The 22,217-nt window shown below is 39.6% G+C and overlaps 1 protein-coding gene across 2 annotated transcripts in view; it reads right to left on the minus strand.

Annotated features, from left to right (window-relative positions):
- Positions 1 to 22,217, minus strand: part of LOC101931797 (opsin-5-like) — a 103,985-nt gene that overhangs the window by 26,375 nt on the left and 55,393 nt on the right. The window contains exons 2-7 of one of the 2 annotated variants that reach the window (XM_065585422.1): positions 17,448 to 17,535; positions 13,013 to 13,151; positions 12,754 to 12,871; positions 10,607 to 10,769; positions 8,228 to 8,355; positions 6,103 to 6,437 (exon numbers count right to left, since the gene is read on the minus strand). In XM_065585422.1, the coding sequence (XP_065441494.1) occupies positions 6,103 to 6,437; positions 8,228 to 8,355; positions 10,607 to 10,686 (543 nt within the window). In that variant the 5' untranslated portion in view covers positions 10,687 to 10,769; positions 12,754 to 12,871; positions 13,013 to 13,151; positions 17,448 to 17,535. The remainder of the gene's footprint in view (positions 1 to 6,102; positions 6,438 to 8,227; positions 8,356 to 10,606; positions 10,770 to 12,753; positions 12,872 to 13,012; positions 13,152 to 17,447; positions 17,536 to 22,217) is intronic. The other variant, XM_065585421.1, reaches the window with a different exon arrangement.

Here is a 22,217-nt window from a genome sequence, read left to right on the forward strand (position 1 = left end):
CATGCAGGCTCTGATCCAGCAAAGCACTGAAGTATGCGCCTAATTTTAAGCAGGTGATTAGGCTAAATATCTAGTTTTGATATCTAATGTACTTACATGGCCTGCATTACTATAGTATCTGAGCACTTCACAGCCTGATAATGTACTTCTATTCTACATCCCTGTGAGGTAGGGAAGCACTTTTATATCCATTTTACAAATGGGGACCTGAGGCACAGAAAGACTAAGGGCTTGTCTATACTTACGCGCTGGTTCGGCGGCAGGCAATCGAACTTCTGGGTTCGATTTATCGCGTCTTGTCTGGACGCGATAAATCGAACTCAGAAGTGCTCCCCGTCGACTCCGGTAATCCTGCTCGCCGCGAGGAGTACGCGGCGTCGACGGGGGAGCCTGCCTGCCGGGTCTGGACCGCGGTAAGTTCGAACTAAGGTACGTCGACTTCAGCTACGTTATTCACGTAGCTGAAGTTGCGTACCTTAGTTCGATTTGGGGGTTTAGTGTAGACCAAGCCTAAGTAACTTGCCAAAGATCATATGTGAAGCTCGTGGCAAAGCAGGTTCAACCTGGTCTCCTTAATCACAGACTAGCACCCTAACCACCAGACCATCGTGTCTTTCAATAGCTGGTGAAATACTGACCTATTAGAATTCATATTTGGCCAAAGTTGAACAACATGAAGCTCACTTACACTCATGGAGTTTTTGTTCTTTCACTTCCTCGAAGGCCCAGAATGTGTTGTAGGACCAACATAATTAACAGAGTGACTTCCAGCTAGGAGGGCATTCTCTAGTTCTCTACTGAAGCCCATGGGGTTTACCTGTTTGTGAGCTCCCACAATGGTTTTAGAAGTGGAACACAAATACATTCCTCCATGCAGAAATCAGAACAGAGCAATAAACAATGCAGTCGACATATATTTTATTTGGTGGTATACTGCAGTAACTAGCTAGTAATAAAAAAAAAACAAGTAGTTTACCAACCTCAGTCTCACAAAACTTTAACATATTAGTGAGGCATTTGTTCCACACTAAATCTTCTTAATAACTTGCTATTGTCATCAAAGCACGTGAGAAGAGCACCACAGGTAGAAATAATTTACTTTCAATTAAAACATTTAAATGAGGTTAATTATAATGAATGGATGTTAGTAAAAAAATTTCTTTTATTAAAAAAAAAAATTTCTGCACTTGTTCTAAACTTTTTTCTGAATTTGTTCTGCACTTGTTCCATTTCTAAACAAACATTAATGTGTTCTGGAAAAATTACAGACCTTAATCTGAATGCTTTTAGTTACACTATTGACCTGGAAGCTCAGATAATAAATCAAAGAGAGGCTGATACTAATAGCATCATTTCAAGTACATTGGCAAAACAGTTGTTTAAAAAATGCAGGGCCTGTTCCTGCTCCCAGGAACATCAAAGATAAAACTCCAATTGAGTTCAACAGGAGCTGGACTGGGCCCAAACAGTATAAAAGTGAGGAATGAGCTATGTCGCTGTTTTAGGGACTATGGGAGTTAATCAATGGGAGTTAGGTGCCTAAATCCTTTTCAGGATCTGGGTCTATAAGCCTGATCCAACTCTCAGCAACTTCAATGGGGCCGGATCAGGTTCCAGAGGCACATCTCAAATTTGAAGTCTGCCAGGGTACCGGAGTGAAAATGGCTGATGTTAAGGAGGGGAGGAAATGGCAGTAAAGAGGCAGCAGAAGAGAGAATCTATACCTGGAAGGGAGCAGGAGGTACATTGCATTGGGAAGCTCTAACATGAACTGGCTAAATGGAGGAAGACGCAAGTAGTAGTCATTGTTGTTATGGGGATGCAAAAGGAAGGAAGGGAAGCCTCCTCCTGACCTTCTCTCCACTCCCAGCTATCACAACTGGCTGTTGGGAAGAGAGAAGCAGCAGCTATGTAGGGAGGAGGCAGCTCTTTCACCTAAATATTTAGCTTTGCACTAACACGGGTAGGAAAATTATTTGCCTGAATCCAAATACCATAATTTGGACCAGACTGTGGCTGAAAACTTATCTGAGACCAAATTGTGCTACAACCCTTAATTCTTATGTTTTGTACCTCCATTCAACTGGAATGAAGGGCTAACTGTTCCCCAGTTTCCTCGCACCACAGCCATTATGTAAGTGTGACAAGGCAGAGATTGGGTGGGATTTGTAACATTCAAGAAATAGACTGGTTCCTTTTCATTTATAAATGCTCCAACAAAATATATTCAAATATTTTCACTTAGGTGAAATGATCATCAGCTGGTGCACGATAATTTTAATAGAACTATGCTGAACTGTAGCAGGTGGGAACCTGGCTCGTTTACATTTTACTGTGACCCCAAAGCCATAAATGAATGCAACCAGTAATGGATGCTCATTCAAAATATGCAGGAAATGGACAAAATTGGGCAACATTTTTCAGCAATAATCTTTTGGCAAGAAGATTGTCCCCTGTTCTCTCACTAGACTTCTCACCATGGCTTATTTCCTCCTAATTCTAGGGATTTCTCTTAAGTGTTCCCACTTACCCAGGCCAGCCTGATTATAGTAAGCCAAAGAGCACATCAGTGTCCTAATTATAGTAGGCAATGTGCTGGCCCAACACTTCATGCTGTGCAAGCATCTGGACACTGCATATTTCTCCTGAGAACAGACTTGTTTCCTTTGAAGCAGATGAAAGTTCTGGAATTGAATTCAGGCACTGCAAGTCCCATGTGTTTCATAGATTCCAAGGCCAGCAGAGACCATTGTGATCATCTAGTCTGACTTCCTGTATGGCACAGGACATGGAACTTCCCCAAAATAATTCCTAGAGTAGATCTTTTAAAAAAGCATCCAGTCTTGATGTACAAATTATCAGTAATGAAGAATCCACCACTACCCTTGGTAAACTGTTCCAGTGGTTAATTACTGTCATTGTTAAAAATATAAACTTTATTTCCCATCTTAACTTGTCTAGTTTCAATTTGCAGCCACTGGATCATGTCATATCTTTCTCCACTAGACAGAAGAGCCCTTTATTATATATTTTCCCCCGATATGGACTGTGATCAAGTCACCACTTAACCTTCATTTTTCTTAAGTTAAATAGATTGAGCTCCTTGAGTTTATCACTATAAGGCCTGTTGTCTAATCCTTTAATCATTCTTGTGGCTCTTGTCTGAACCCTCTCCAATTATTTACCCTGTCCTCTTCATTATTTACCACTCTCCCAATTTGTGTGTCCACTGCAATCTTTGTCAATAATTATTTCATATTTCCTTCTAGGTCATTGATAAAAATGTTTCAATAGTGTAGGACCAAGACCAATCCCTGCAGGACCCTACTAGAAACATACTTGATTGATGATGATTCCCCATTTACAAATATCTTGTGACACCTATCAGTTAGCCAGTTTTGAATCCATTTAATGTGTGCCATGTTAATTTTATATCATTCTAGTTCTTTTAATCAAAATATTATGTGGTACTAAGAAAAACACCTTACAGAAGTCCAAGTATATTACATCAACACTATTATCTTTATCAACCAAACCTGTGATCACTAAAAAAAAAAAAAAAAGATATAACATTAATGCAAATCAACATGGGTTTCTGGGAAGTAGATCCCATCAAATTAGTTACATATCCCTCCTTTAGTTCTTTATTGAGTCCTGTTTCAGCTGCTCCATTATCTTGCCTGGGATCAATGTCAGACAGACAGGTCTATGATTACCGGGGTCGTCCCATCTATCCTTTTTAAATTTTGGTACATTAGATTTCTTCCAGTCTTCTGAAACTTCCCTGGAGTCCCAAGAGTTATTGAAAATCAACACTAATGGTCTAGCTATTTTAAAACTCTTGGATGCAAGTTATCTGGACCCACTGATTTTAAAATGTCTAACTTTAGTACCTGCTGTTTAACATCCTCTGAGACCCTAGAGGAATGGAAAGAGTTATCATCTGATGTGACTACATAATCTGTTTTTTCTCCAAATACAGAACTAATATTTATTGAACTATTTATTGAACAATTCTGCCTTTTCTGCATTGTTATTAATAATTATAGCATTTCCATCTAGTAATGGATTGATACCATTGTTAAGATTCTTTTTGTTCTTAAAAACTCCTTATTGTGGGAGAAGGAGAAAAGGGTACATTAAAGAAACAGGGAGTAAAGCACAGGGCACTGAAGATGGAGTAGGCAGAAACAAGAGGTAAAATATATGCCCAAGCAAAGCTCCAAACTAGAGCTGACCAGAGGATGGAAGTTCCATTTTGCAAAGGATATTGAGATTTTGAAACTTGGCTTTGTTCTGAATAGGAAGAAAATTCTGAGGTTTGTTTTCTTCCCCCCATCATTCAAAATGTTTCATTTAAACAAAATTGTTTTGTTTCAGTTTCCACTTTAAAAAAATTTGTTTTAGGTTAGGCTATATAATACAAAATTTAAAATTGCAGAACAAAAGGTCATTTTAAACCAAAAACATTCAGAATGAAACATTTCAATGTTTTTGTTCAAATTGGCAAAATGAGATGTTCTGACTGTTGGATTTGTCTGGTGTTTCTCTCAGAAGGCAAACAAGTGAAACTGACCAGATTTCACGAAGTGTTTCAATTTTGGCAGAACTGCATATTCCATAAGAATATGGCTCCACTGAAGTTGCTCCAACCAGCTCTATTCCAAACAATGCACAAAGCTAACAGAGTCCATCACCTTCCCAATGCAAGCTTGTTCCCCACACTGTATTCTCCAGTTTAGTTTAAATGACTCAGACTGAGGTTCCACCACATCACTTGAGAGAGACGGATCTTTGTTTTATGTAATTGTTTTTTTCAGATTTATCCAAAAGTCAAAGTTCCTCTGGAGAACTCCTGTGATTTATCTTTACGTTTCAAATTTAGGAGCCCCGTTTTTAACATATGGGACAGTGAGATGTGTGGCTTAAAATATCTCACTTCAGAACCTTTTTCCAAATATATAAAAGTTTATCAGATTTGGTCTACATTTCTTCTAATAGACACAACAACATCCAATATGCAAGAATCTTTCAAAATATGTTTTAACAGTATACACGAATTACTTAACTTGTATTCTTGTAACTTAACTTGTATTCTCTCAGGATATTGTAGGAGCGTAAACATTTATCAGCTCATTTGTTTAGCCCTGTTTATGCTCAGTAATTCTCTCTTGTCAAAATACAATCCTCTTCCTTTAGTACCGATTCCTGAGCACATAGCATAGGTCTCAATATTTAGCTATTTCTCACTTCTTTAATGTGATCTGATTTTCTTTTTGATCTAGATAATGCTACCAAGCTGTTATGAGTAATACTGCAAGCTTAAAATGAAACTATATGCTACAAAAAACACTGCAATGCAATGTTATTGCACATCTCTTTGCCTATCTGGGACAATATCTATAAAATATCATAGTAGGAATGACAGGAATATATTTTGGGTTTCAAACTTTCTGAAAATAGAAAGATGTGTGTTCCTCAGCATTCTAAAGGCAAACAGATGTGGGGGTGAAAGTGAGGTATGTGACCTGAAAACAAGGGGAAAGACAGATGGACCTGGGAGCCAAAAGTAAGATGACCTGAACACAGAAGGCCAAAATGTAACTCTCTAAGAGTTCCTTCCAAATAACTGGCAACCGTATGTTTAGGTACAGAATTTGCTTGCATGCTACAAGTAGTACATTTTTCTATTGCAAGTTTCAAAGTTTTATTGCATTCAGCAACATTTTCCCTTTTAAAGCCAGGTTTTCCAAAGAAATCCTCCAGTCTTCCAAAATAGTTTGTAAATTATCTAGAACTTTAAATTAAAAAAAAAAAATCTGAAATTTTCACAAAACTCTAATAAAACTTCTGCCATACCTTTGTTACCAGAGCCTAAAGAAAAGGCTACAGAAACCTCACAGCTATCACTTGAGGGGTTTTGCAGGAACAATTCATTTGCATGTGGTGAATCTGCACAAGGTAACATTGCATGCTTGTTTCAGAAACAAATGGAACTGATCTTCTTTCCTTTCTCATTCCTCTCTTGGGATCCCTCTAGCACTCTAAATGGTGCTGCCCGTGCATGCAGAATGTGGCTTGAGAACACAAATTTTCAAATACCTTGACTGTAATAGCCTGCACGTTGCTCATCCTGGTGGGACCTGAGACATGCTGTTCCACTGCTTTTCTGGATTCTTTGACAGTTATCAGAATGAGGGTATAGGACGTAACAATTACCCCACAGGGGATGATAAAGCAGAAGACAAAGAGAGCTACGGTGTAAGACATTGCCACCGTGTTTACATTTGATGAATGCCAGTCAATGCAACAAGCTGTACCATAGGGCTCTGCTCCATACTCTCCCCAGTGAGCTAGGGGTGAACAGGCAAAAATTGCTGCATAGGCCCATGCGCAGGCTATCAAGATTCGTCCATGTTCTTGCCTAAATCTGTTCCCTGGAAGACATGAAACAATCAGTGAAGAACTGCTCGCAGTAGCGTGATGGATTCTAATTATACAAGCCAGAAAACAATACATAGGCCCTTTTTATTGGACACTGGGTATTACAATTGTTTTCCCTCCCATGCTTGGGAGGAGCCCCCATAAACATCCACAAAGCTATCTCATTGTCTTCCTTCAAATCCCCTATTAAACTCTCCCTTTTCTGTGATGCCTTAACAGATAAGCAGAAAGGGAACTTAAAAGAACTCAAACAGATTATCTTAAAATGAAAACTGGCACCCTCAGGCTGCTTGGAGTTATGCTGGGAAACCAGACCAGCACAAATTAGCACAGAACTGGGGGAGCGAGGGGTGATTGCAAAGGGGAGTTTCATGGTCACCTTACACCCCTGTTCCTGCAACTTGTGCTGTGTGTTCCTTGGTCATAGTCAAGGACCTGGCTCCCTGCAGCTTCAAAATGTGTTCCATTTTAGAATGGTTCACAGTATGACTTTCAAACACAATGTTAACAAACACTAATGAATCTAAAGAATGATCACCCTGATTTCAAACTAAAGAAGGGCTGTCATCTAGAGAAATTCTACTAAATGTTTTGCCCCACACAAGTAGTGCCAAGTACTTGTAGCTGGAAGGTGCCACAAGCACTCCTATTCTTTTTGCAAGTACTTGTAGGTTAGAGTTCATGATCCATGCCTAAAATGTTTATATCTGCCATATTTCAGGTTTATATGATAATAAGACATTATATGTACTTAACAGGGATGTTGCAGCTTCAACACACTTTCACATTAATTAACTATTTAACCTCACAATTATAATTTCTTTAAACAATCCAACACCATGCATAGACAAGAAAAGAACCAAGATACTGTTAGTTAGTGCGTGTCTTGATTCAAGAGAAGGTCATCTTTGCTCTGGAAAATTTATCTCACTAAGAATAAGTAGTTCTGTTGGTACTGAATATAAAAGAGAGGGGCACCATTTGCATGGCTACACTTACTACAATCATGCGCATTTTTCTTGCAACACAACATTTTCAGGGATTTAAAAATCAAATGTAAAATCATCTTCTAAGCTAAAAGTTACCAGGTGAGATTTTAGCATAAAAGCAAGTTTATTTTAACAAATTTTAAAACCACAAGGACAGTTTGACCTCAGGGTAAAATCTGATTAACACATGATCTTTTCCACCTAAAGTTCCACTCTGCAACAATGAGATACTAGAATTTTAAAGCTGTTCTTTGAATAGCAGTAAAATCTGATGCTACATTTGTCTTTTCTATGTTACATTGACTGGCATTCCTCTTATCCTAAGAAGTGAGTGAGGTAATAAAGAAAGAACTTGAGTAGATGAACAAAAGAAACCAAAAGAAAACATCTGAAAAGGTCAAAAGAATATAGTATGCATCTCTACCATTTACAAAAAAAGTAAGGTACTGAAATGCTGCTCATACCTGTATCAAGTCAAAGATAATTGTACAAAATGAATCTTAAAAATGGTATCAACTTAACCCAACCTTGCTGTTATTTTAACAGTTACCTCATGGTCTTCTTCTGAGTCATTTATCTCAGCATAAGTGGGTTTGGATATAATAAACGAGGTTTATATAGCACCAAACTCAATTACTGGGGAGAACAGATATATAATCATTTAACCCCCTCCCCCCCCCCATGTAACACACCTTTCTATATAAACGTTCTCCAAGATACACAGACTAGCCAATGGCTGTCTTTGTTCAAGAGACTAATACTGAACAATCCGAGAGAGAAGGAAATTAATTTACCATAAGCTGGAAAACAAATTTTGAGGCAGCACACAGTACTCAGTAATGTTAGTGTTGACAGACTGCAGATCCCAAAAAGTACACCGCAAAATGCATAGAACAAGCAAACTTGTTTACCATACAGCCATCTGAAAACAAACAAAACAAAAACAAGAGTCAAGATTTAGATGCCAGCATTCTTCCTGTAATTCAAAGGCACATAGTAGAAAGTCCCTCGTAGTGGTCATTATTACAATGTTGACATTTACCATTTGAAAGTAGCGAGCATCACTGTGATGATAATGCTTGGTCAGCAGGTAACTGAAGGAGGGCGTTCTTACTGGAATATTCTAGTGCCATTAAGAAAATCATTGCCTGCCTTCATTTTTGAGGAAAGGTGAGGGAAAAAAAAAAAAAAAGAGAGGCTGTTCAATTCACCCACTTCTGTCAAGCTCTTTCGCCCCTTTTTCTCTGGCACCAGCTGCTAAGAATTCTGGTCTCCTCATTCCTCTTCCTCTGCAACACTTTTAGGCACTGTCTACTTGGAGAGTTGCAGCAGTTTAACTAAAGATATGAATTTAAACTGATTTAGTTAAACTAATGCAGTCCCCTGTGTGGACACGTATTTTCAGTATAAGAGTAGCTTATTCCAGTTTAATTTAAATAGATTAGAAACTGGTTTAAAATAAACCAAATTAAGCTACCCAAACCAAAATCAGAGTGTGTAGACAAGGCCCTGGGGGAGGATAAGAGACACATTCCGAAAGCAGCACTAATTAGGAGAATAGTCCTGCAGTAAGGAGATGGAATCTCAAAAATCCCTCTCTCCCTTCTCCCGCTTCCCCAAGTCATATAGAAGAGTTAAAAGAGGTGATCTTATACCATAGCTCTTGGAAGCAGATTGCTCAGGAGGTGATACAGTCATGAAAGTAAACAGTCAATAGAACTGACTTGAGCTAGACAGTGTGTGGGCAGCTTTTGTGCAAGCTCTCCCACAAGGATCAGAGTTTGGCTTGAAAGACTTCCTCTTGAACCTTGCCATTTAGCTAGATTACATCTCACCTTGTTGCTTCCTAGTGTGGCTCTACAGGAAATGCCAACATTCAGTGGGGTTTTTTTTCCGTTCTGAATCAGAATGAAAAAAAATGGGAAATTTCCTGCGAGATGAAGTTTTCAAAATATTTCGTTCTGATAAAATTCATTCCAATTTTGGGTTTTTAAAAATTATATTATAATTTATATTTTAAAGTACAATACCCTTTCATAACAAAGTCATTTCAAAACAAAACATTTGCAGTGTTCAAGCCCCAAGGTCATGTTCTGTTTGATCTTTTCAAACCTTTTCCCAACAAAAAATTCATCAAAAAAATCTACAGTTTCCCCAAGAAGATCCGTTCCCCCCCCCCCAACCCTCCAGCCACTTTGTGTGGATTTCAACATGCTGTGAACACACCTCCTGGATGGGGCCCAAAAGGGGAATGTCTAGCTCGTGAATCCTGCTGGGGCGTAGATGGGAGTTAGGCACAGAGCTGATGGGCAGGTCAGGACGTGGCTATGGGCATGTTCAGCCACTAAAATGTAGGCACCTAAAGTCTCCAAGACACCTACAGGGCTCGGCAGCAGCAGCTGAGCTGATGTTTTGCAAATGCCATTTGCTCTTAAACGTTGGACTTCAGTGCCCAAAGTGGCAGCTAGGTGTCCAAATCCCTTTGATCTGAATAAATTAGACTCTGGGGAGCTAGATTCACATTCTCCTCCATCCTGTGAGCACCTCCTTTTTCCTCTCCACAATCCCAAAAAGCTTCCAAGGGAAAACTCAACAGCATACCAAATACTGCCTAGGATCCAGCAAGGGCATTTATTAGCAATTCTGAGCCCCATGTAAAGATCACAAAAGCCAGGTATTATGGAATACTATTAGGTTAAACTTGCAAGGATGAGGGAGGTAGAGGCAAGAGAAAGAAGAGCTAAATTGGAAAGAAGTCCAATTGTGAGTTGGACATTAACCATAACTTTAAGGCCTAGGATTAAATTTAATCCCCAGTAGTCATATACAGCCGCAGATTTGTTTGCATATTAGATTTGTGGGTTTTTTAAACGGCTACGTTCCAATAGCTTTTACATTTCCTCCCACAGAAGATTTCAGACAGCAGGTAGAGTGATTGTATGGAAGAAATACCCCCAAGTCCCTTTCCCAGGAGGAATACAAATTGCAACGGCCTTAGACTAGAAAACTAAATGCAGCCAGCAGCTCCAACGTAACATACTTCTCTCAATCTCTGTAATTAATCTTCCCTGTCCTTTCTACAAAAGTGGCAAAATAATTCAATCCTGTCTGCTGGCAGAGGCCTCCAGTCTGTGCAGAGGATGTTATAAATACTATTTGCATATTGAACACACCTGTGAGAAAGGCTGGATGTAACAGCTAGAGGGTACAAGGTCAGAGTCATACCAAGGTCACTGATGGCAAGGTTGATCATGAAGTATTCCGCTGGTTTTAGCAAATTCTTTTTCTTGTAGGAAACATACAGAAGAATACTGTTTCCACACAAGGAGCATATTCCTATAGGGGAATATAAAATAAAAAGAGGAATTCATTACTCTCATTTATTGGCTTTTCATTTTTAATACTCTTTGCAAGGAGTAAGGCATTGCCAACCTAGTCAGTGTTTATGGGATGATCTTTTTTCTATGATGAAATTAATTCAACTCAAAATTTTTGGAACACTTAATACCCTTATTTGGTACATCTTCCCAGGAATGCCTTATTTAAAACTCATTTGCAATAATGATTAAGGATACAAAGTGAATCATGGAGAAATAAACTTAAATTATATCTCTATTATCGCCAGATTAAAAAGTTCATTTTCTTAGGATTTGATATAATTCTAGTAGACGATATACTATTTCTAACATTCCAACACGAATAACAGGGAAAGAATATTAATTTGCTCTCTAGCTCGGAATGAGTAGGATAAAACCTAGTTCTTGTAGTTGTGGAGAAAAGTACGGCTTAACTAGTAGCCATGCTGATTTCTAGGTTAGAAAGTCATGTATTCAAATCCTAATACCAGAACTCAGTATTGACCTTTCAGCACAGCAGTAAGAGGCTTTACTTCACTTAATATATCCTTATATTTACCAAGCAGGGCCGGCTCCAGCATTTCTGCCGCCCCAAGCAAAAAAAAAAAAAAAAAAAAAAGCCGCAGTTCAGCGGCAGATCCTTCGCTCCTAGAGGGAGTGAGGGACCTGCCACCCCCGAATTGCTGCAGGTGCCGCCCCTCTCCCTTGGCCGCCCCAAGCAGGGCTGGCTCCAGGGTTTTGGCCGCCCCAAGCAGCCAAAACCAAAAAAAAAAAAAAAGCTGCGATCGCGATCTGCGGTGGCAATTCGGCGGGAGGTCCTTCACTCCGAGGCGGAGTGAGGGACCATCTGCCGAATTGCCGCGGAATATCTGGACCTGCCGCCCCTCTCCAGAGCGGCCGCCCCAAGCACCTGCTTGAGAAGCTGGTGCCTGGAGCCGGCCCTGTTACCAAGCCAGTAGAATTTTATTTCCACCTCCCCCAACCTCTCAGTATTTTTTCAAATGTTCTCCACAAATTATCTTGCTTTCACTTGAAGGACTATGCTAGCTGGATTCACTGTTATTTTGATTAACAAGGAATTGTAATAGGCAGTAACAAATTGTTTTCTACTGTATTAAACTTATCTCAGGTGCTGAGGGTGGAGACTTTCTTGAAAAGGAAGAGGAGAAGAGGGATTAAACTTCCCCAGATCTAGTCCTATTATAATAATATTACAGCTTGTCAAAACATTTTGTTCAAAACTTTTTTCATACAAATGGCCTTTTTTCTAAACTGAAAACTTTTCAAAAACTGCTTTAAACATTTTCCTTATTTTTCACCAAACCCAAAAATTTTACAGATTTTGAAATGTTAGATTTTCCCCATGCACCCACCTGCTTCCGCCCCCCCCCCCTCCCCCACACACACACACGGAAAGCACAGAATGAACAATATCCTGATTTACTTAATACATATTGACCTTTTCCATTTAAAAAAAATCCTTTTGCCACTGCAATTTTTGAAAAATTCTTTAACTTTTGAAAACTTAGAGTGGAAGAAGGAAACACAAAGAGACAAATGAAAAAGTGAAGAAAAAACTGGGTATCATTCATTTAGTGACAAAAGAGGGGACCTAAAATTCAAAATATCAACATTTTAAAATATATTTTGCCACAAATTTTGATTTGAACCTTACAGAATGGGAACACCTTTGAAATGGTTCCACTATTTTGTGAAATAGTTTTTCCATTTTTCCACCAGCTCTACCAAATATTTCATGACATCATATCTCTACAGGAGACATGATCTGAGACTATGAGATCAAATGTGGCCATTGAAGGCATGGGAACTTAAACATTAGAATTACTTTCACTTATCAAAATGGATTGCAACTAGCACATGAAAATTCCATCCACTTTAGTAATACTTGAATGTTCTCAATATCCGGTCTACGATCATCACTTGGCTCCATAAAAACAACTCACCTTTTCTGTTTGTTTTCAAGGTCCCACAGCACCCAGCCCTGTTTGGATTACCAGCTCAAGCTCTGATATGATATCCCAGCATGCACCATGTGGATGTCACAGCTGCTTTAGGACTCTGCTGGAGCATGGAGATTGGGGAAGGTCAGCTTTGTTGTCAGTTTTTTAGTTATTAAATTGTGGAGGGAGAGGGGAATTTAATAAATTACAAAATTATATCTAACATAAAAGTTGCAAAGTACTTCTTGCAAAAGCAACTTACCTGACACCCCCTTGCCCAAAAGCCTGGCTCCTTTCTCTTACAAGGTCCTGTAGCAGCTGTGACGCCACTAACATAGTGCATGCTGTAAAATCACACTGAAGCGAGCCAGTGATCTGAGCAGGGTTGGCTATCATGGGATCTGAAAGGGAAAATAAAAATAGTAAGTTACTAGGCAACACACCTTGCTGAATGCCTTTTCAGCAAAAGGTGGGAGAGTGGGGCATAATATATACTGCTGAAGTAGATGGAATTTTCACAATTTCATGTGCAGTTCACTTTCCAGCGAGAGCAAGTTTGCACCTTGCTTTGTTGATGATGATCTGCATGCAGAACATCAGAAACAGAATGAAAGCATCACCAGAAAATTCTAGTTTTCACCTGCAATGAGCAAACAGCAAGACTCACGTATTTGTTTCTAATCAGAAAGTACTTTATAATATGTATACCAGTTCCTGCAAAGCTACAAAGAGAGTTAGATTTCCAATTACATTTCAATGGCCAGTCATGCCACAATTCTCCTCTCAGATTCTTTATTTGCTCTTTCAGCCATGAAGTAGGACTGATGTACTATATTGGTGCTCCTTGTCTTGGGGGGTGATGTTGTTTAGAAGGAGATGTTCTTTACAGACAACCCTCAGTTTCTGCATTTGAAACACTTGACTTGGTTCACAGAAAGCAGAGACTAAGGATCAAATTCTCCCACCACCTGGATTTGCATCATACAGCTCAAAAGCCAACACCCATCACAGAGAAGACCATACTAGTGTAAAGGAGGTCCTCCTTTTGTATACAATGAGGCCTGGTCCCCACTAAGTCCCCAAATCGGACTAAGGTACGCAAATTCAGCTACGTTAATAACGTAGCTGAATTCGAAGTACCTTAGTCCGAACTTACCGCGGTCCAGACGCGGCAGGAAGTCTCCCCCCGTCGATGCCGCGTACTCCTCTCGGCGAGCTGGAGTACCGGCGCCGACTGTGAGCACTTCCGGGATCGATTTATCGCGTCTTAACCAGACGCGATAAATCGATCCCAGAACATCGATGGCGTGCCGCCGGACCCGCCGGTAAGTGAAGACAAGGCCTGAATGTAGAGATGTCTACACAATTCCCTGCTGACAATGTAGCGGGGAAAAGGAGAAAGGGATCCTTCTACATCATCCTTCCACTGCATGCATCCGATGAAGTGGGTTTTAGCCCACGAAAGCTTATGCTCAAATAAATTTGTTAGTATCTAAGGTGCCACAAGTACTCCTTGTTCTTTCTACATCATACTAATCCCCGGCTGTCAGTAGTCATCAATTAAAGCAGTTACCAGGTAGACTGGCCCAGCATACTCATAGACTCATAGACTTTAAGGTCAGAAGGGACCATTATGATCATCTGGTCTGACCCCCTGCATGCTGCAGGCCACAAAACCCTTCCCTGGACTCTGCTGTTGAAGTCCCCAATCCTGTGTTTTAGTGACTTCAATCGGCAGAGACTCTCCTGCTAGTGATCCCTGCCCCATGCTGCGGAGGAAGGCGAAAAATCTCCAGAGGCTCAGCCAATCTACCCTGGAGGAAAATTCCTTCCCGACCCCAAATATGGCGATCAGTAAGACCCCGAGCATGTAGGAAAGAGTCTCTAGCCTGACCCCTGTTGGCCATTATACTATTTACGTACCATTGCTTGGTTTTCCTTGGCTACTATGTTTTACCATTAAACCATTCCCTCCATAAACTTATCTAACTTAATCTTAAAACCAGACAGGTCCGTCGCCCCCACCGTTTCCCTCGGAAGGCCGTTCCAATATTTCACCCCTCTGACGGTCAGAAACCTTCGTCTAATTTCAAGCCTGAACTTCCCCACGGCCAGTTTATATCCATTCGTTCTCGCCTAATGCATCCCAAGACCGCATTGGCTTTTTTCACCGCCACATCACATTGTCGACTCATAGTCATCCTGCGGTCTACAAGGACCCCTAGGTCCTTCTCCTCTTCTGTTACTTCTAACCAATGCGTCCCCATCTTGTAACTAAAATTGTTATTAGTCATCCCCAAGTGCATCACCTTACACTTTTCACTATTAAATTTCATCCTATTTCTGATACTCCAATTCACAAGCTCATTCAAGTCTCCCTGCAGAATATCCCTATCCTCCTCCGAAATTGCAACGCCTCCCACCTTCGTATCATCCGCAAACTTTATCAGCCCATTCCTGCAATCGGTTCCGAGGTCAGTTATAAATAGATTAAATAAAATGGGTCCCAAAACCGAACCTTGAGGCACTCCACTAGTAACCTCCCTCCAACCTGACAGTTCACCCTTTAATACGACCCGCTGCATTCTCCCCAGTAACCAATTCCTTATCCACCTCTGGATTTTCATATCGATCCCCATGTTTTCCAGTTTAACCAATAATTCCTCATGGGGTACAGTATCAAACGCTTTACTGAAATCCAGGTATATTAGGTCCACCGCATTTCCCTTATCTAATAAGTCTGTTACTTTCTCAAAGAAGGAGATCAGATTCGTTTGGCACGATCTGCCCTTTGTAAAACCATGCTGTAATTTATCGCAATAGCCATTAACCTCAAGGTCCTCAACTAGTTTCTCTTTCAGAATTTTCTCCAGCACCTTGCACACTACAGATGTTAAACTAACAGGCCTGTAGTTACCCGGATCACTTTTTTTCCCTTTCTTGAAAATAGGAACCACGTTAGCTATTCTCCAGTCTAACGGGACCACTCCCGAGTTTACAGATTCATTAAATATTATCGCTAATGGGCCTGCTATTTCCCGTGCCAATTCCTTCAATATTCTCGGATGAAGATCGTCCGGTCCTCCCGACTTAGTCCCATTAAGGTGTTCAAGTTTTGTTTCTACCTCGGATATGGTAATCCCCCATCCTGTATGCCCCTCTGTAATGGTGCTAGTATCCCTAGTTCCTTCATTGACCTCATTAAACACCGATGCAAAATATTCATTGAGATATTGCGCCATGCCTAGATTATCTTTAATCTCCTCTCCGGCTATAGTCTTCAGCGGTCCCACTTCTTCTTTCTTTGCTTTCTTTCTATTTATATGGCTGTAAAACCTTTTACTATTGCTTTTAATTCCCCTCGCTAGGTCCAACTCTACACGGCCTTTGGCCTTTCTCACTCTATCTCTACATTCTCTGACTTCACTAAGGTAAGTTTCCTTACTGATCCCTCCCCTCTTCCACTCTTTGTACGCTTTCTGTTTTTTCCTAATCGCCCCTTTGAGTCGGTCGCTCATCCAGCTCGGTCTAAATCTCTTGCTTAATAATCTTTTTCCCTTTTTGGGGATACAGACCGCTGACAGCTCATGCATCTTTAACTTAAAGTAATCCCAGGCTTCTTCTGCCTTTAGATCCATTAGTACGTTTGCCCAATCCACTTCCCTTACCAGTCCCCTTAATTTGTTAAAATTGGCCTTTTTAAAATTATAAACCCTAGTCTTTGACTTAATTCTGTTACTCCTTCCATTTAGTTTAAATAATAAATAAATTTGTTAGTATCTAAGGTGCCACAAGTACTCCTCGTTCTTTCTACATCATACTAAACCCCGGCTGTCAGTAGTCATAAATTAAAGCAGTTACCAGGTAGACTGGCCCAGCATACAATATGAGCAGTATCAGGGATTGAAAGAGTGATTTTAAGGCACTTTCTCCCCTATCTCCATGCAATTTGTGCTGTATGCAGTTCAGCTACAGCCAAGGATCTGGCCTTTTCTCAGCTAGAATATGCATTTTGTTTCTTACCCATAAAGAATTCATAAGACCATATTCACCAATGGTATAACTGGGGTCAAATCTAGTAAAGTCAATGACTGAGGATTTTAGATGCAGAGAAATTCAGTGTTACAGTTCCAGGAGTAACTTGCTCATGTTTAAGGCTCTAAACCTGCATCTGGATCTACTTTCATGGGCCACTGTGCCCATGAGGAGTCTCACTGACTTTCCTGGGACTCCTCATGAGTACAAGGGTTTGCACTACTAGATGTTGATGCTGGATTGGGATTTAAGGATTCAATGTTAACACCATAACCAGAAATACAAAATAGTGCTAACCAGAACCTCATCTGGTATAAGTTGAACCAACCACACAATATTTTGCAGTAAATCATTCTTAAAAATATTTAATGGCTTCCAAAGTTAACACTGTTATTATTGTCAAACTATTATAGTAGATTAAAATTGAATAGGTACTTTCTTTTTGATGAAAAATATGTCACTAATTAATGTTATAGAAGTTGTAGTTAGGTCAATCTATTCTTTTATTTTATTGTTATGAAAACTTTGAAGTAATCCGTGTCAGTAATTAACTCCATTTCCAGACCCTCTACTTTCTCATCAAACCTTTGGAATGTGAAATAATAAACATGAAACAAAGCAGGAGAAGCTCCAAAACATACTTACCATGAAAACATACTTACCGAACACTGTATAAATCATTCCAACAATAATATCTTCCCCTTCTGTTATTTTGGACTGGAATGTTGCATTAACAAGATAGGAACCCATCTGAAAAACAAGAAAATGGGAATTCAGCATCTGAGAATCTCTCTGTTGGCTTTCTGCGAGACTAGCAATAAGCTATTTGTTGGGAGGAGTTGGTTTGATTTTTCCAGTGTTTGCAATGACAAGTTTGAAGATGAGAGATGTGGCGTGGGGTTGTTGCTGAGGAAGGTTAGTTTCTGTCACCCTTGAGCGGTGTCCCTTTGACTCATTAGAACATGAATACATCAAGATTTTCCAAAAAATGTCTTGTGACTCTGTATGCCTCGATTTTTTGATGCTCAACTTGAGAAACATTAAAAGGGAGCTGAATTTCAAAGTGTGAGACTGTTCAGCACTTTCCAAAGATAGGAGTCACGAAAGCCCAAAAACCATGGAAGAAAATCTAAAATTCAACGGGAACTGGATCAGGCCCTAAGTGAGCCTAAGAAAATATAGCGATCTAATATAGGTATAATTTACACTTTTTCTCCACCTCTTCAACATGTATGGTACATCAATATACTCTCGCAAGTTATTTATTACATGCTTTGACTCACTTAGGTTCACACCCACTTACCAACATGTAAGTGATTTTACCCATCCTGCACATACACACTCATTTCTGAATTTGTCCCACTGAGTCTGTGTGTAAAGAAGTCTGATTGTTCTACTCCTCTTTTCGCCCCTAACAGGATAGCATATAAAGGTGCAAATTAAAGCAGGACATTCCTACATTAATTTACACTTTCTTCTGGCTGGTTGGTTCTTAAATTACACCAACTTGGATTCCCTTACATTTCAGAGAGGGCACTTAAGTAAATCTAAGGGACTCTGACTGCAAGAGATTCTATAGAACACCTCTGAATTTGCCCTCAAGAAATTCTTCAGCAACTGATATTCAACAACAAATAAAATAGAGAAAATAGTGAACTGCTTGCAAAGCGCAAGAAGAATTTGGAATCCTGTTCCAATGGGTGAACTTGAGCCACTTGTACCTTGCCAGGGGTTCTCTAGCTACTATGTTAGGGACTACAGAGCACTTCTGCCCCTGGCCCGAGTCTGGCTAGCTAGCAGTGCATCCACCAGTGTTTTCCCAGCTCCTACTGAGAACGCATCTTGCTCCCAAGAACAACTTTATAGCTAGGCTTGACAGAATTTGATTTTTTATATATAATTTCAATGGATAATATCAGTTTATTTTAACCATTTTTTCCAATTTTATTGATGTAAAATTTTATGACTGGGAAGTTATTGAGGGAGGGGGGAGTCAGACCATTGTTTAAAGAGAAACATTGAGATGCAAAAAGAGAAAGCATTATAACCATTAAACTACAAATTGTCAACATCACATGTCAAATATATACTACGTAAATATCCTTAAATCAAACTCTAGTAAGTGCTCCAAAAGTAGTTTTCTTACTTTGTCTATTTCTATCATCATCAATAGAAATATTACCGATAAAAATCTAATCCTTCCAAGTCTATTTATAGTATGTGAGGACAGACGCCCACAATGAAGAAGCACTAGAAGGGCATGCTAGAGCCAGCAATCACTGAATGCTGACAGGAAACCTGGGGAGGAGGTCATCAAGGGCCACATCTTCAAAGGTATTTAGGCTCTTAACTTCCATTGGTCTCAGTGCAGCTGGAGAAATTGCTGAGCCTTCCTTGGCCTTCAGTGGAGAGAGGAGTGGCTGAAGGCTACAGGGCCCTTGGGGCAAATGAGCTGCAGTTCATTGCATTTAGCAGTGAAGCATCTCTTTATGTTCAATCTGTTGTGAATTAAACTGCAGGATCTCCACATCTCTAAGTGATACTATATAGACCTGTAAGAAATACATTATTGAGGACTCAAGAAAGTCATGTCCCTTCCTATTTTCATGGCCTGTGCAATGTGGATGATGGGGCTGGTAAGGTTTAGCTGGAACTTTTCCTCAGCAGATGAGACAAATTACAGTTGCTATACAAATAGACTGACAAAAGTAAAGCAACATTCCCTAAGCCTGGCCATGAGTCATTGCCATAGGGAATGGTAGATATAATTGCTACTGGCAGCCTTTTCCCCTTCTCAAGTTTCTCTGATTGTGCTTCTTGATAAAAAAAATAAAGGTTCATTGCTCTCTCTGTTCTGTAACTGTCATATGATTAAGTGCCCTAAGGGCAATTTCACCCCACATCCCTTAGCATAATAGCAGGAAATGATGTAGTCATGCAATTTTGCACATTTGATTTTAGTGCAGCATATGAAATGTCAGAAAAAACAAGGTACAAAAGTCATCTTAACAAATGGTCTAAGTAGGGTCTGTACTTAACACTCTGGATCTGAGCCAACCACTGTATACACACATTTAGTAAGAAGGTTACAGCCTGCTTCACTCCTGCAACGTGGTAGGTAGAGGTAATCTGCATTCAGCTGGTCTGTCTTCACTTCAGCTTTTCTTAACTGAATTTGAATTAACTCAGTTCTTAAGTTTCACTGTCACTATTCCATGGATTCTTTTTAAACAAACTGTTAGATCCTCAGCTGGTACAAACAAGTGTAGTTTCACTAAAAATCAATGGAGTTACACTAATTCAGACCACCTAAGGGTCTGGATCTTTACTTCCAATGGCAATCATGCCTCTTAATTGTCTATTTTCATTAGCTTTATTAGCAAATGCATTTACTGGTAGGAATGTTCTCTGAAACAGAATTAAGTCAACAGAAAGTGAAATTTGAATTTTATTCAGTTTATTTTTAATAAATCACTCATTAACCATCAACTGCAGCAGTGACTATTCACAGCAGAAGTCTGATTATAAGATTTACTAGTGTCCATTACTGTAGCATGTCAGCGTCCTCAAAAGAAGAGGAACAAAGAGGACTAGGGTAATTATAGACCAGTCGGCCTAACTTTGGTACCTGGAAAAATACTGAACAAATTAAAAAATCGATTTGCAATCACCTAGAGGATAACAGGGTTATAAGTAATAACCCGTATGGATTTGTCAAGAACTAATCATGCCAAACCAACCTAATTTCCTTCTTTGACAGGGTTCCAGGCCAAGTGGATGGGGGAAGGAGTAGACATGACATATCTTGATTTTAGTAAGGCTCTTGACACAGTCTCACATGACATTCTCATAAGCAAACTACGGAAATAAGGTCTAGATGGAGTTACTATAAGATGGGTGCACAATTAGTTGAATGACCATGCCCAAAATGTAGCTATCAGTGATTTACTGTCAAACTGGGAGGGCTCATCTAGAGGATCCCACAGTGGTCAGTCCTGGGCCCAATACTAGTCAATATTTTAATTGAGTGGAGAGTATGCTTATAAAATTTTCAGATGACACCAAGCTGAGAAGGGTCGCAATCACTTTGGAGGACAGGATTAGAATTCAAAACAATCTTAAATTAGAGAATTGCTCTGAACTCAACAAGATGAAATTCAATAAACAGAAGTACCAAGTACTCCACTTGGGAAAGAAAAATTAAATGCACAACTACACAATAGGGAATAAGTGGTAGTAGTGCTGAAAAGGATCTGGGGGTTATAACTGATCACAAACTGAATATGAGTCAACAATGTGAAGCAGTTGCAAAAAAGGTTAATAGTCTGGGATTTATTAACAGGAGTGTCATATGTAAGATATGGGAGGTTATTGTCCAGCTCTATTTGGCACTGGGGAGACCTCCACTGGAGTCCTGTGTCCAGTTCTGAGCACCAGACTATAGGAAAGATGTGGACAAAATAGAGAAAGTCCAGAGGAAAGCAACAAAAATGATAAACTGTTTAGAAAACTTGACCTATGACCTTAACCTATGGCAATAACAAAAGAAAGAAACTGAGAGACAACTTAGGGCTAGTTTACAGTAGGAAGGCTTTACCACTACAGCTATACTGGTATAGCTATATCTGAAGACCTCCCCTAGTGCAGACGTAACTTATACTGACACAAGGTGATCTTCTGTGCTACATTGGTCAGAGACGTGGATTTTTTCACATCCCTGACTGACACAGCTATGCCAACAAAATGTTGTAGTGCAGACCCACCCTTCAATGGTGTTCTACATTACTCTAGTTGTGTGAGTATAAATCAGTGTAATTTAGATGCTACCTAATGTCTTAAGTCTGCCCTCAAATATGCACGTGCAATTCCCGTTAAATTCAAAGGGAGTAGCACAGGTGAAAATGAGGGCAGAATTGGGTCCTCTGTACTGATAAAACTTCATAGTACACCTCATTATTTGTACACCATAAACCTACTGCAAACATAGAAATAATTTCACTTGCTATTAAAATCCAGCTACCTATCAAGTGGAAAGTGGTAGCTGTTAAATGGTACATAGCAACAGTGCACCCCAGTTTGGGTCAAAAATAAATGAAGAATGTAGTATCCAGTTGAAAATGTAGGCAAATTTTATGGGAATAAAATACAATTACTAGCAATGGGCAATTGGAAAACCAAGCAAATGGGGAAATATTCTTCCGCAAATGTTTAAGAAAGTAAATTTTGCTTTGACTGTATTAATAACTACAGCACATATATTGGTCTAAACATTTTTCAACCAAAAAAATGCAGATTTGGGACAACTGAAACATTTCACAAATTTATGTCAATTTCGGCAAATTATTTCATTTGCAAAACCAAAAAATTTCAAAAATGCCAAAATGAAATGTTTTGATATTTTGAGGCTAATTTCACAAGGAGACTTAGGCATC

The sequence above is a fragment of the Chrysemys picta genome, chromosome 2, assembly GCF_011386835.1.
Source record: "Chrysemys picta bellii isolate R12L10 chromosome 2, ASM1138683v2, whole genome shotgun sequence".
NCBI classification, from domain to species: Eukaryota; Metazoa; Chordata; order Testudines; family Emydidae; genus Chrysemys; species Chrysemys picta.